This window comes from Ipomoea triloba, chromosome 5, assembly GCF_003576645.1.
Source record: "Ipomoea triloba cultivar NCNSP0323 chromosome 5, ASM357664v1".
Lineage (NCBI taxonomy): Eukaryota > Viridiplantae > Streptophyta > Magnoliopsida > Solanales > Convolvulaceae > Ipomoea > Ipomoea triloba.
Genome location: NC_044920.1, coordinates 31698428 through 31713644, shown reverse-complemented (window position 1 = coordinate 31713644; position 15217 = coordinate 31698428). Strand labels below are relative to the sequence as shown.

Genomic DNA, 15217 nt, shown 5'->3' with positions numbered 1-15217 from the left:
AGACAACGATTTTAATCCGTTGTTTTTAACCTGTAAGCACCATAACATAATAAAGTTCAAAATACACAATGTTCATAATAATGTTCAAAATACACAATGTTCACAATAATGTTGAAAATACACAATGTTCACAATGTTCAAAACACACAAGAACCTGCCCATTCAGAATATCTATTGTATATAACTTGATACAGAATCTGCCCATTCAGAATATCTATTGTATATAACTTGATACAGAATCTGTCCATTCAGAACGCACTAGATCAATATCGGTTTGGTTGTAATCAGCTTTTTGGAACTACATGTTAAAAGTATATGGTTAGTAAATATACAAGTACTCAGCATAACCACAATATGAGAGTTTTATAAAATTAATTGACATCATCTTACTAGTGCTTGAACAGATTCTTTGTCATCAATGTCTGGCATATGCTCAATTAAAGTTCTCATGTAAGCCATGACATAGAAACCACATTGATTATTATCCGGTTGACGAGGAGCCTATACATGTTCAATAATATTTGTACATTAACAATTTATCTAGATATGTAGATATACAAACACTTATATATACTTAGTTAAGTATCTTAAATTACCTTGACAATTTCCCAAGAAGTTTTACTTCGCCCTTTCTTTCCATTCCCGACCGCATGAAACATTTTCATAGCCCTGCATATATTCATAAAAATTGATTATTAAGATAATGTAATATTAATCTTGCAAAAATAAATTGAAGAAATTTTAAAAAATTCTTACATATCTACAACATGTTTCCAATCATCATTGCGAAGGCGAGGGCCAAGAGGGTCCAACATATAGACAATATCCTTATTGATGTTGATAACTGTAAGAATCCAATGGAAACTATGCACAAACACATAATTAAATTATATAATTCGTTAATACAATATAATATGCAATTGAAAGCAAGTATCATTGTAACCAATATTCTTACCCTATATTACATGGCACCAAAACTGTTGTATTAGGTGTTGTGTTTAAAAGCCTGTCTGCTATGACTCGTGCCCTGTTTTCCAATTATTTTTCAAGAAACTTTGCATCCGTTTTTGTCGTTGGCAAATGCCCTACATTATATGGGTGCACAAATCTAAATTTGTCAAGCTTGTTCTCATCCATCATCTTTTTATACAAATACCTAACATTTGAATGAAAACTTAATTAGTATAACAAATCATAAGTTAAAGTACATATATCAAATTGAGTAAAAATATTAAATATATGAAATCATACCATATGTACACACCAATACATGTGTATGATATTGGCATCAATTGACAAAAGGGAGTAACATCTTCTACATTAACATAGAGAGTGCATGTTTCTCCAAAAACATTAAAATCTATAATTACTTTTATAGTATCTCCATCATCAAGAGCACGCTTGTAATAACAATACAAAAGCCATAACGACTTAGGCATACTTGATGAGTTCAACTCAAGCAGCCATAACGACTTAGGCATACTTGATGAGTTCAACTCAAGCTTTTGTAACGACTTAGGCATACTTGATGAGTTCAACTCAAGCTTTTGCCCATGGTTGGGCATACTTGATGAGTTCAACTCAAGCTTTTGCCCATGGTTGTCAGATTTCTTCTTGCATTGTTTCTAATACAAAATTGTAAATATACACATATTAGTTAAATAAATATACATATATTAGATGATTATTATTGTTTATTATATATATATAATGTAATTTACCTTATGTTGCACTTTTATAAAACGTGTAGGCCAATTCACATGAGATCCCACTGCATCACCAACATGTTGACATGAACTTGACAGTGGAAATAGCAAAGGAGCATCTATAGCAACTGCTTGATCAATGGCAACACACATGCAATCAATGGTCAACATGTTGCAATTGATTGATATGATTGTACCATATGCAACAATGTCATCAGTCTCCTCTTCCAAAGTCAAAGCCACCTTTTTCCCCTAAAAAATTACATTTTTATGAGAAAATATACTAAGTTTGTAATAGTATATTGCAACCATAATTTAATATTTACCTCCAAAGCATCATCTTTCTCAATAAACATCAGCTCATCATCATCATCATCGAAATCCAATTTTTTAAAAATTTCAATTTCTTCTTCACTCTTGACATAACTCTTGGCACCCTTGGCATTACAACTACATTTTTCTTCAATATCATCAATGCCTACATTTTTAAGTACCAAAGTCTCTAACTTAGCTATTCTATCTTCAAACTTTGCTTGTTGCCTTAGAAGAAAATTTTCCTCATTAGTAGACAACTTCCCTCTACCAACTCTAAAATATGTTGATGGATTAACATGTCCTCCTATACCCCTCACACGACCTCCATGCTCTATAGATTCAAGTGCCTTAGTAAGGATGTCTTCTTTTGGTCCTTGTAACTTGAGCAAACCTTCTTTCTTTTGTTGAATATATGCATCCTGTAATGCATCACAAATTACCATGATAACTACAATCATTCAAAATAAATAAAGAGGATAAACAAGCTAAGTAAAGGTTTTGCTTACAATCTTAGAAAACGTTGCTTTCAATACATCGCCTTGAATTTCTCCTTGCTTACTAGTTCTTCCCTTCTTCCAAAGTATAGCTCTATTAACCTCCTCATCATCACACAATTCAGTTGACTACAAGCAAGAAGATTTATCAATTTGTTTCTCAAACTTGTGGTGAAAATGAGTTGATGTAATAATAATTACTTACAAGTTCACTAGCAAGACGTGCATATCCTTTACGAGCAATTCTATGTGGATATATGTTTTGCTTTCTTCTTTCTTTTTGTTGCTCGCTTAGTTTCTAAGACAAACATGATCAAAACTCAAATTAGCATTAGCCTTCACAATAATATACAACTTTAATACGTAAACACTTCTAGTTTTGAATTTACCTTGAAGTCGTCGGACATGCGAGTAATCACAAATTGACTCCATTCATCTCCCGTAATACCAGATCCCACAGGTGGTTTATGTAAGTTTTCTTCATCGTTACGTCTATTCCATATAAAGTTATTTGTGAGATGTGTTTTATATTGCCGCCATTTGTCATTTGCTGAGCTCAAGCAAGATTTCTTGAATTGTGGCGGAACAATAAAGGTCAACTACAAAGAAAATACATTTGAAAAATTCAAAAGACTAATAAGTTAAATATTGCAATTAATATAAGTAAAAGAATAATAATTTGCTTACATTAACAGCCTCCCATATCTTTTCTTTAATATCTTCCGGCACATGTTTCCATGTCTTATAATTCACCTTCACCTTTTCTCTTGCAAGGACACCAATGTAACTTTGCATTTCTGCAGCAATTTGTCCAATTGGTTGTCCCAAATCATTAAACTCTACCACTTTCTTTACTCCTTGTGCCCTTTGCATAGCAAGCTTATGCATTTGGGTACGACCTCGAGTACTCTTAGTTGATTGGGTATCCTGAGAACCTGACATTGTGTTACTATCATCAACTTCGTTTGCCTTTTGTTCCTCCTCATCATCATGTTGAGTTTTTTGCTTTTTACGACCCGCCATAGAGCCCGCAAACCTTTTAATCACAAAAATTATAAACAAAATGATTACAAGTCATAGAAAAGTTAATTAACAAAGTAAAGAACACATACATATTGAAATGAGAAATATAAAGTTTAAAAAAGTATGTATACACTAACTAAGAGTTCACATTCTCAACCCAAGTCCCATCACAATCTTCTCGAATGCATGGCGGTTCACTCTCATCTTTATCGTCAACATTCAAAGATGGCATCCCTTTCGCAAAACATTGATGATGGATTATTGTTTCATCCATCTCATCCCCATCGAGATATTCAAAGTAATCCCGATTAGGAGTTGCAAGCACGACAGACCATCTAGGATCTTGAGGGTCTTGAATATAAAATACTTGTCTGGCTTGACTCCCCAAGATAAAAGAATCAGATTTGAACCCAATCTTATTAAGGTTTACTAATGTGAAACCAAGATCATCTACTTTAATACCATTGTTATTCTCAACCCAATTGCATTTGAACACAGGAACTCGAAAGCTATGATAATCAAGCTCCCATATTTCATCAATAACTCCATAAAATACCATATCTGACTCAATGGGATTCTTATCCTTCGCACTAGCAACCTGCATTATCTTTGCAACTAAGCTTACTCCTGAGTTTTGGACAGCTCGCAAAGTATCACGTTCTTTGGTATGATAAGTAACTCCTTCAATTAAATAACCAGAGTACTTTAACACTTGGTTGCGAGGCCCATGTGCCAACCACTTTACTCTTTCAGATATTTCATGGGTGGAATCATTTATTGCTCTTCCAACCTATAAATGATCATATTTTAAAATTATTATATGATATTTACATTTAATACACTAGTAAAAGTTATGAACTTACACAATCACGTAACCAATTAATAAATGTTCGGTTATGCTCATCAAGTAACCCCTTCTCTGTCCTAACTTTACCACGCAATGTTGCCTTCAAATGTGCCTTGTGTTCCCTAAAAAACAATATTTGACAAAAGTTACTTAACCACAACAATATAGCCAATACATTAGAAGTTTTAAAGGAGTTGGAAAAATTACTTGGCATATTGGTCTATTTCAACATCATTTGCCAAAATGTAACGATGTGATTGTTCCCACTCCTCTTGGCTAATGGAGTGCATTTGAGCACCTGATAAAGGTCGGGTACGCTCCACTTCATAATGTTTTGATGAGATTCCAATTGTTTGAACATTAGACAAATACTCTGAGCAAAATTCCACCGCTTCTTCAGAAATATAACACTCGGCTATACAACCTTCAGGCCGATTGCGATTTCGCACATACCCTTTCAAGATTTTCATATATCTTTCAAATGGGTACATCCATCTATACCACACTGGTCCACACAATTTGACCTCCCTCACAAGGTGAACAGTTAAATGAACCATGATATCAAAAAATGAAGGAGGAAAGTACTTCTCAAGCAAACACAACGTTGTCACAATCTCTTCTTGTAGCGCATCTAACTTTGAGGCATCTATCACTTTGCTACATATGACATTAAAGAAGAAGCACAACCGAGTGATAGCATACCTTACATGTTTGGGCAACACACCTCGAATAGCAATTGGAAGTAACTGTTGCATGAAAGTGTGACAATCGTGAGACTTAAGACCAACAAGTTTTAACTCATTCACATTGACAAGGTTTTTCACATTAGATGAATAGCCTGTTGGGACTTTCATATGTAACAAAGAGTTACAAACTTTCTTTTTCTCATCTTTGCTGAGTGTATAACAAGCAGGTGGCAAAAAGGTTTTCTTTTCCCCTTGCTTTGGTGCCAACTCCATTCTTACATTCATTTCCACAAGGTCTAATCGGGCAGCTACCCCGTCTTTGGTTTTTCCTGGGATGTCAAGTAATGTGCCAATAATACTTTCACACACATTTTTCTCAATGTGCATGACGTCAAGGACATGCCGGACATGCAAATGCTTCCAATACTCAAGCTCAAAGAAAATTGATTTCTTTTTCCAACATGATTGACTATCTTGTCTTTCAGCTTTTAGCTTGCCACTAATTTTTCCCCAACGACAATTGATCCCCTCAATTCTTTTGAGAATATCATGGCCACTCAATGGTTTTGGGGCTAAGTTGAATTCTTGCTTCCCATCAAATGCCTTCTTTTGCCTTCGATAAGGATGAGTTTTACATAAAAATCTTCTATGCCCAGTGAATGACATTTTCCTGCTATGCTTCAACCTCTTGGCATATGTATTCTCACCACAAATAGGACATGCATGATATCCTTTGACAGTGCAACCTGCTAAGTTCCCATATGCTGGGAAATCATTGATCGTCCATAGTAAAACAGCTTTAAGGACAAATCTTTCTTGTCGGTATGCATCGTATGCTTGTATACCTTCTTCCCACAAGACTTTCAGATCATCAATCAAAGGTGCCAAATAAACATCAATGTCATTCCCGGGTTGTTTAGGACCAGAGATTAGCAAACTAAGCATCATGAATTTTCGCTTCATACACATCCAAGGAGGAAGATTATATGTAATCATGATAACTGGCCAACAACTATATGTAGAACTCAGTACACTATGTGGATTTATCCCGTCTGCAGATAAGGCCAATCTAAGATTCCTTGGCTCAGAAGCAAAATCTGGCCACATATGATCTATTGTTCTCCAACAAGGTGCATCAGCTGGATGACGCAAGTAACCATCACAAACTTTATTATCAACATGCCAAGTTAACTCCTTAGATATATCCTTATTTCGAAACATTCTTTGAAATCTTGGTATAGGTGGAAAATACCATAACACCTTTGCAGGAACTCCTATAGATACCTTAGAATTCTTGCACATCTTCCACCTTGAAGTTCCACAAGTAGGGCAATTAGTACAATTTGCATTCTCCTTCCGATATAAGATACAGTCATTGGGACACGCATGTATTTTCTCATAGTCCATTCCCAATGCAACTAAGCTTCTCTTTGCCTCATATAAAGAAGAAGGTAACTCATTGCCAATTGGAAGCATTTTTGCAAACAAATCTAGAAGGTCGGTAAAACTTGTGTCACTCCAACTATATTTTTCCTTCAAGTTATATAACTTCACTAGTGCTGATAATTTTGTAAACGTAGTAGATCCAGGGTATAACGGTTTCTCTGCATCTTCAAGTAATTTACAGAATTTGTTGGGATCCTCAACATATTCATCATAAGCAGCATTTACCATATCTATAGGGTCTTCATCAACAAACTTATGCTCCTCTTCCCTAAGTTGATCATTATCATCTAGTGAGTTGTTTAACGTGGCCTCCTCCCCATGCCATATCCATGACACATACGTAGCATCCATGCCATTAAGGAACAAGTGTGCCCTAATGGTGTGAAGAGTTTGCCTCCTTAGGTTGCCACATATTGCACATGGGCATGATATTGAATTAGGATCAACGACATTTTTTTTTTGCAAATTGCAAAAAAGATTCTACTCCAACTTCATATTCATAAGATAATCTATCTTTTGACATCCATTCTTTGTCCATTGTTTATATTTATAAATCAATGCTACAAAAAAATTCAAGTAACAAGAAAAATAAGTTCCAGTATTATTTTGAAACCAAACTCTAATTTTTTTTAATCTTTAATGAAGAAGGTTTGTTTAATGTGTAGTAGCTTTGCCCTATACACTGATTTGAGTTATATTAAACCAAACTCTCATGGCTTTTGTAAGTACATCACAATTCATATATATGTACAGATTTATATTACTGCTCTAAGTGAAGAGTAAATATATGCATAAAAAAAACAAACAAACACTACTGTTTTATATTACTACTGGAAACAAACAAACAAGCAGGTTTAAAAACAAATGGAAATAAGAAAAACCTATGGAAGTTAAAAAAATAAAAAAACAAGCAAACAAATCAATTCATAACTTACTGGAATTTTTGTTTACAAAAAAAATAAGAAAAATCTATGGAAATTTTTTCTACAAAAACAAAAACATCTATTATATTACAAGAAACTAAAACTTACCTTATACAGTATCCCAAGCGTGAGGAAGGTGGAGGGCTGGCTGCGACTGACCGGTGAACGGCTGGTTGTTGACGGACAGCCTGTCGGAGAGAGGGCCGGCAGAGGGTGAGCTGCGGTTGAGTGAAGTTTGGGGAGGTCGGGCGACGTTGTCGGAGAGAACTGGCCAGTGGAGAACGGGCTGCGGCTGAGAGAGGCTGTGGACGGCGAGTTGTCGGAGAGAGGGGCGGCGGAGGGCGGCTGTCGACGATGAGGGGTTTGCAGAGTAGCAAAGTACGTAAGCAGTTTCTTCTTCTTTCTTCTTCGTTTTTTTGTTTTTTTTTTCCAAAACTGAAGGTCACGTAAGGTTAAGGTGGGAATTGAAAAAGGAAAATTTTTATTTGAGAGGGAATAAGGAAAATTTTTATTTGAGAGAGAATAAGGAAAATTTTTAACAAAGTCTTAGAAAATTAAAATATAATTATTTTAACTTTTATTTCTTTTAAAATCTTATAACATATAATTAGGTCTTTATTATTATTATTTTTATAATAAGTCATTTAACATATAATAAAGGTTTCCCTTTTTTTTTATAAAAAGTCTTTTTTTTTAGTTAAGTATAAGTAGATAAAATATAATAATTATCTAAATATATTGACAACACATACACTAACGACCATTGCAATCTTCGTACCCAAATATGTTCTAAATAGTTATAAAATTAATACCCATAACAATTAAGAAAACAACAATACACTAACACAATTCGCTAACCGCTAATTGCAAAACAATGTCATAACAATATTGAGCGGAATAGGAAAATAATGATATTATTAATAGGGGTGTAGACTTGACTTGGTGAACCATCGTTGAGCCTGCCCTGCTTGGGGCGTCGTTGCCACTCCACGGAGCACCCCCGGCCCCGCTGGGGTGCCATGGCCGAATGGCCACGCAGCCGGAAGCCAGTTTGTAAATCTGCCCGCCCGGAAGTTTGGGTTTAAATATTAGGTGCAACTTTTTAATAATAAAGTGATGAAGTGGCTTGGTGGTCAAGTTTGTGTGTGTAATGTTAGAGGTTGGGGGTTCAATTCTATTTTTATATTTTGCACGAAGTTTTAAACAGCTTACCGACAACTGAAGGAATAAATGTATTAAGCAGCGCTTAAGTACTTAATTGATATAATTGCTTGGTGGATAAAGGTGTATGTGGTTTAAGGAAGGTTATGGGTTCAATTCTTGTTGGTAACAATTTCCATTCATTTTACATAAAACTCGAAATGCACATAGACAACGGTTTTAAGTTTAATAACAACATACCAACTAAATAAAATCGTCGTCTTTAAAAAAAAAAAAAAAAACTCAAAACTTTTTTTAAAAAAAAACTCAAAACTTTTTTTTTAAAAAAAAAAACTCAAAAAAACAACGGTTTTCAAACACCGTTGTTAAAATCGTTGTCTTTGTAGGGTTATGTATTCAAGTGCACTTACAGACAACACACCGACAACAACGGTTAAATACAACTGTTGTTTGATCTAAAAATAAAAACGGGTGCACAAAGACAACGATTTTAATAAACCGTTGTCGTTGAAGTGTTGTCTATTCAAGTGTGTTTAAAGACAACACACCAACAACAACGGTTAAATACAACCGTTGTCTAAAAAAAAAATGGGTGCACAAAGACAACAGTTTTAATACACCGTTGTCGTTGAAGTGTTGTCTATTCAAGTGTGCTTAAAAACAACACACCGACAACAACAGTTAAATACAACCGTTGTCTAAAAATAAAAACGGGTGCACAAAGACAACGATTTTAATAAACCGTTGTCGTTGAAGTGTTGTCTATTCAAGTGTGCTTAAAGACAACACACCAACAACAACGGTTAAATACAACCGTTGTCTAAAAATAAAAACGGGTGCACAAAGAAAATACAACCGTTGTCTAAAAATAAAAACGGGTGCACAAAGACAACGCAACCGTTGTCTAAAAATAAAAACGGGTGCACAAAGACAACGGTTTTAATAATCCGTTGTCGTTGAAGTGTTGTTTGTTCAAATGTGCTTAAAGACAACACACCGACAACAACGGTTTATACAACCGTTGTCTAAAAATAAAAACGGGTGCACAAACACAACGGTTTTCATAAACCGTTGTTGTTGAAGTGTTGTCTATTCAAGTGTGCTTAAAGACAACACACCAACAACAACAGTTAAATACAACTGTTGTCTAAAAATAAAAATGGGTGCACAAAGACAACGGTTTTAATAAACCGTTGTTGTTGAAGTGTTGTTTATTCAAGTGTTCTTAAAGACAACACACAAACGACAACAGTTAAATAAAACCGTTGTCGTTTTTTAAAAAAATTGTGCAAAGACAACGGTTTTATAAAAACTATAGTCTTTTTAGTGTTGTGTATTCAAGTGCGCTTAAAGACAACACACCAACGACAACGGTAAATAAAACCGTTGTCTTTTATTTAAAAAAAATGCACATAGACAACGGTTTTTAAAAACCGTTGTTGTTGCGGTGTTGTCTTTTGATAGAATGCACAAAGACAACATACTAAAGACAACGGTTCGGTAAAAACCGTTGTCTTTAATAAAAGTGTTGCGTCAAAGACAACGGTTTTGTCCTAAATTGTTGTCTTTTACACAAAAGACAACACTTTAGTCAAAAACTGTTGTCGTTTCAATGTTGTCTATGTGCATTTTTCTTGTAGTGTGCCTTCACTAAGTATCTTGCAACAAAGAAGATTGCACTTGCAAAGAAGATAAAATCAATGAGAGTGCAATACATGCAGCTGCCTTGGCAAAATGAAGAAAATGCTGTACACTGTGCCATATACTCGATGAGGCATATGCAGACTTACACAGGCACATCAATAGAAGACTGGAATACAGGACTCACTGGAGGCCCTGAAGATCTAATTAATTTTGCATTCTATTTTTTGCAGAATACATTCCTCACATCACTGAGAGCTAAATATGCCGCAACCATACTCATGTCAGAATGGAATACCCTTCTACCAGAGGTGACAAATGCAGCCAATGAAATCTACAAACAATCAAAGTGACCGTGTTTGTAAAGATGATGATTTTTGTAAACTGAAATTGAAACAAGTATCTGAGATGTGTTCTTTATTTTGGAAATTACTCTAACTCTGAAATGAAAAAAAGCTTTTTGTCACATCTTATATTATAGGGTGCCATATTTATTAAGTTTATTCTGTTGATTACAAAATTTATTCTAAGAATGACTTCAATTATATATTCTGTGTATTACGCAGTAACATTATGTGTATTACATGCTGTCCTTCTGTGTATTCAGTTAATGGTAACCCATAACTCTAAGACTAAACCTTAACCCCTAAAACCATAACACATAATAATATTCTGTGTATTACATAGTAATATTCTGTGTATTATTGACTTCAACTCTGTGTATTCAAAAATATATCTGTATACATAGTACTGGGTGCTAAACCCTAAAACCTAATGTTAAACCCTGGCTTCCACCTCTGTCTTCTAACTCTAAAAACATATTACAGAGTGCAATTCATATTCTGTGTATTCGGCAGTACTGTTCTGTGTATTACATAGTATCACTCTGTGTATTATAGAGTGCAATATAAAGAAATAACACCAAATGGTTTCTGTTGTTGTGGTAAATAATTCTGTGTATCTTGCGGAAATAGTCTGTGTATTACTTGTAATAATTTTGTGTATAAAAAGTACAACTGCATGTCTTGAAAAAACAAAACTAACAAGCAAAAACCTACTCAGAAATCAACCTACAGACATTAAGACACACTCTGATTGTCCTCTTGGTTTGCATTTGACCTAAAATGACAAAAAGTTGAACCTCCAGACATTGGATGCACCAGATATCCATTACCAGCAATATTAGAAATAGCATCTTCAACTTAAGACTGCCCCACTGATTTTGTTTTAGATGCAGCTATATGAGCAAGCTGCTTTCGACCCCTTGCTTTCTTGTATTTCTTTTCAATCACACTAGTCATCCTCCTATTGCGTAACCCTTCCAACCGCCTGTTTGATGGATCCTTTATAACACCGCTCGACGATTCCACATCACAATCTTCACCTTCGAAGAAAATAGGGCCATACTCATCTTCAACTTTTCTCTTGGCATCTAACACTGCTTGCTCAAAAATTTTGCGTGCTTCGCTGTTTTCTTGGCAATAAACAACCAACTTCTGAAATTTCCTAGTGATCTCTAAAGTCCAAACAGAAGAGGGAACATTAAAGCACTGAAATTTCCTAGTGATCTTTAAAGCACTGGGGGGATAATACCAGCATTCTCGTCTTCCAAAACTCTTTTAGTCCATCTCTTCAGAATATATTTATTTGGAACTTCAGACACACAATGCACGTTTAAAATGCATAAACAGTGACAACAGAAGATCCCGGTTTCAGTGAACAGCTTGCAACTGCACCAAATATCTAACTCTCTAACGTTAAAAATCACTTCATGCCTAATAATATCAACCTCCGGCCTCCAGACGTGGTACTTATACACACCACCTTCAAATTGAACACACTCTTGATAGCATGATGCCCCTTTAAAAATTGCTCTCCGAACAAGTAATATATCTCAATCGTATAAATATCCCTAGCGTGTGAAAGAATCTTAATGTGATCCATAGCCATTGTAGGTACACCTTGGGAACACCGGACATCTTCCCCGTTCTCTCTACTCCTCCACTCCGAAACAACACCAACAAAGGAGCTATAGAAATCACATAGCCCAGCAGTCTTGGATAACCTTCTAGAAATAGAGTGATTTGTGGTTTCACTCCTTTGTGAAGATAAAATACCACCAGAAAAATAATCTTTGTTAAATGCAGGGCACCATTTTTCTCTACATTGATATAGCTTTTCAATTCAAGAATTATTATGGCATTTGTATGTTGTGACCATCCTGGAATACCATAACATATATATTAACTACACCTATTCATATACTATAATGCATACACAGACTCTCATATACAAATACACAGGATCATTCAATTGAATACACAGAATATAAGGGAAGTATTATCAGATATGAAGGCATGGGAATGAAAGCACAGAATCAATAGAATAAACATACTCTAACACTACAATACTCAGAATATATCAAGAGAATACATATAATATGGGTGAGAATTGCCAACTCTGTATACTACTGCAAGCAATTGGGAAAAATATAATACACAGAATACTATAACTAAATAAACATAAATACCATCACCAATACACAGAATGTTTAATGAAAGCATACCTTGTCCAATAAAGCTCAAACTCTGCCTCTGTATCGGTATGTTTCAACAAACAATTGAATATGTCTAGAAAATCTTTTTGATTTCTTAGTCCCTTGATGTGCTTCTTTGAATTCTCACCGATATGCCATATACATAGGCAATGTCTTGAGGTTGGAAAAACTTGGGAAATAGCAGCAGCCATGGCAGCGCATTGATCGGTCATTATACTTTGGGGACTTTTCCCATTCATTGATCTTAAAAATGACCTAAACAACCATACGAACGACTCAATCCTCTCGTTCAACAAAAAACCACATCCTAACATGACGTTCATACAGTGATGGTTCATACCAATGAATGGACCACAAATCATATCATATTTGTTAGTACGATACGTCGTATCGTGAACTAACAAATCTCCAAACAATTCATAGTCTCGCATCATTTTCACATCTCTCCAAAAAAAGCTGCACAACCTTGACTCATCATCCACTTCGAAATCAAAGAAAAAATCCTTTTCACTTGACTGCCTTTGTCTAAATATTTCAATTAATGTGTTTGAGTCGGTTCCATCCAAATTGTTCAATACATCAGTGCACAGCGAGTTATATGCATCCCTGCTTGTAAAACCAACGAGTGGTGACCCCCCTGATTGTGTTTTAAGAAATCGTAAACCATCAGCCACACAAACACCGCTCTTCTTCAAATCCTTTAGGTAGGAAAGATGATTTCTAGACACTGATCTATGTGACCGTAGAAGATAACTCTTGGTCGTTGGAACAAACTCATGATTATGAAGCTTCTGGTGCTTTGTCACAGTCCACATCCCATTCCCATATAAATCAAATTGAACAGATGCACGACAACATGTCCGTACATCAACTTTTAAATAACTTCCCTTTCTTAAAACCCTTTTAAACCCAGACTTTGAACAATTAAACTCCTTCATCTTCAATTGTTTTGTACCAGCACTATATCTTTGCTTACCCCTCCTCACACTAAAACCTAGCCTGAAAGCATAATCATTATAAACCTCATATGCTTCATCAATAGAACTCACTGACACCCCTAACAAGTCCTTATCAGCTGCAAAAACACAGTGTTTAAGTACCCCTACAGTCAATACACAGAATACATGCCTACAATACACATAGTGTATAACTAGAATACACAGAATATTGGAAACCCAAAATACAAAACACACATCACCTTGTGTTTACATTACAGCTAACATGAATACACAAACTCTCTGACCACAATACACATATTGAATTCAAAGAATACACAAAATATTCATAAAAACACACAAAAATCCACCAGACTGACATTCGATAAACAAAACACAATACACACTTTGTTTTACATACAACTACAATGAATACACAGAAACATTGCCTGAAATACTCACAGTTCATTAAAGGAATACACATAATATCCACACAAATACACAAAACTCATCTTCTACCCTTCCAATCGCATAGTTGTATCATAAAACAATCCTAAAACCAGTATCATATAATCAAAACACACGAATCAAAGCATACGAATTCAATGATTTTCATAAACACAAACGAAATCACAAAATCAAACATAAAAAACCTGGATTACGATCGCCTGAAATAGCCAATCCAACCGGATCATCGAGTTCTTCAGTCGCAACCACCTCCTGCTGCGAATTGACGCCTTGCATATCCTAATGCCTGAGAATCCAAGAGCTACGACTGTATATTTGTTATTCGTGAGTTCACAAATCGGAGAAGAAGATCGCCATAACCGCCACAACACAAACAATTCAAATTCGCTGTTTCTTTTTTTATATATATATATTAGGAAGTTAACGGAGGAAACGGACGTGATTCCCAAAATAACGTCCACTTACTGCCTAATGGACAATACGACGCCGTTTTAATTCCTGGCGCACAATGCTACGTCCACCACGGTGCATGGTATAATTTGCCAAACATATGTGCACACCCCTAGAGTATTCCAAGCCACTGGGTAGTATATGATCCAAGTAGCACCGACTACCTCACCACTTAACCAATTTGGAAACTAGATCATAATCTAGGTGATACACCCTCATGGGATTCCAAGCCCACTTAGTAATTAGTCCAAGTGAACAGTATACCACAACTGAACACCACACAATATAATGGTTTTATAAAATTACATCATTTCTCCATAGATAAATACTTCTCTAAAAATGAAACATATCATTTCTCTAAAAATATATTTTCTCCAAATATTTCTCATATAATATATTTTTCTCCACATATAATTTCACAAAATAATTTTATTCCATAATATAATGGCAATATTATTTTCACCACACGAATATATATATATATATATATATATATATATATATATATATATATATATATATATATATATATATATATATATATATATATATATATATATATATA

The 15217-nt window shown here is 34.9% G+C and overlaps 1 protein-coding gene and 1 pseudogene across 1 annotated transcript; both read right to left on the bottom strand.

Annotated features, from left to right (window-relative positions):
- Window positions 1–214: 214 nt before the first annotated feature.
- On the bottom strand, window positions 215–3538 carry LOC116020579 (annotated as a pseudogene).
- Window positions 3539–3674: 136 nt separating this feature from the next.
- Window positions 3675–6868, bottom strand: LOC116020578. The gene is made up of 3 exons (XM_031261048.1): window positions 4593–6868; window positions 4402–4507; window positions 3675–4328 (listed from the first exon to the last, which is right to left on the bottom strand). The coding sequence occupies exons 1-3, from the start codon at window positions 6866–6868 to the stop codon at window positions 3675–3677; spliced, it is 3036 nt and encodes a 1011-aa protein (XP_031116908.1).
- Between the last annotated feature and the right edge of the window lie 8349 nt (window positions 6869–15217).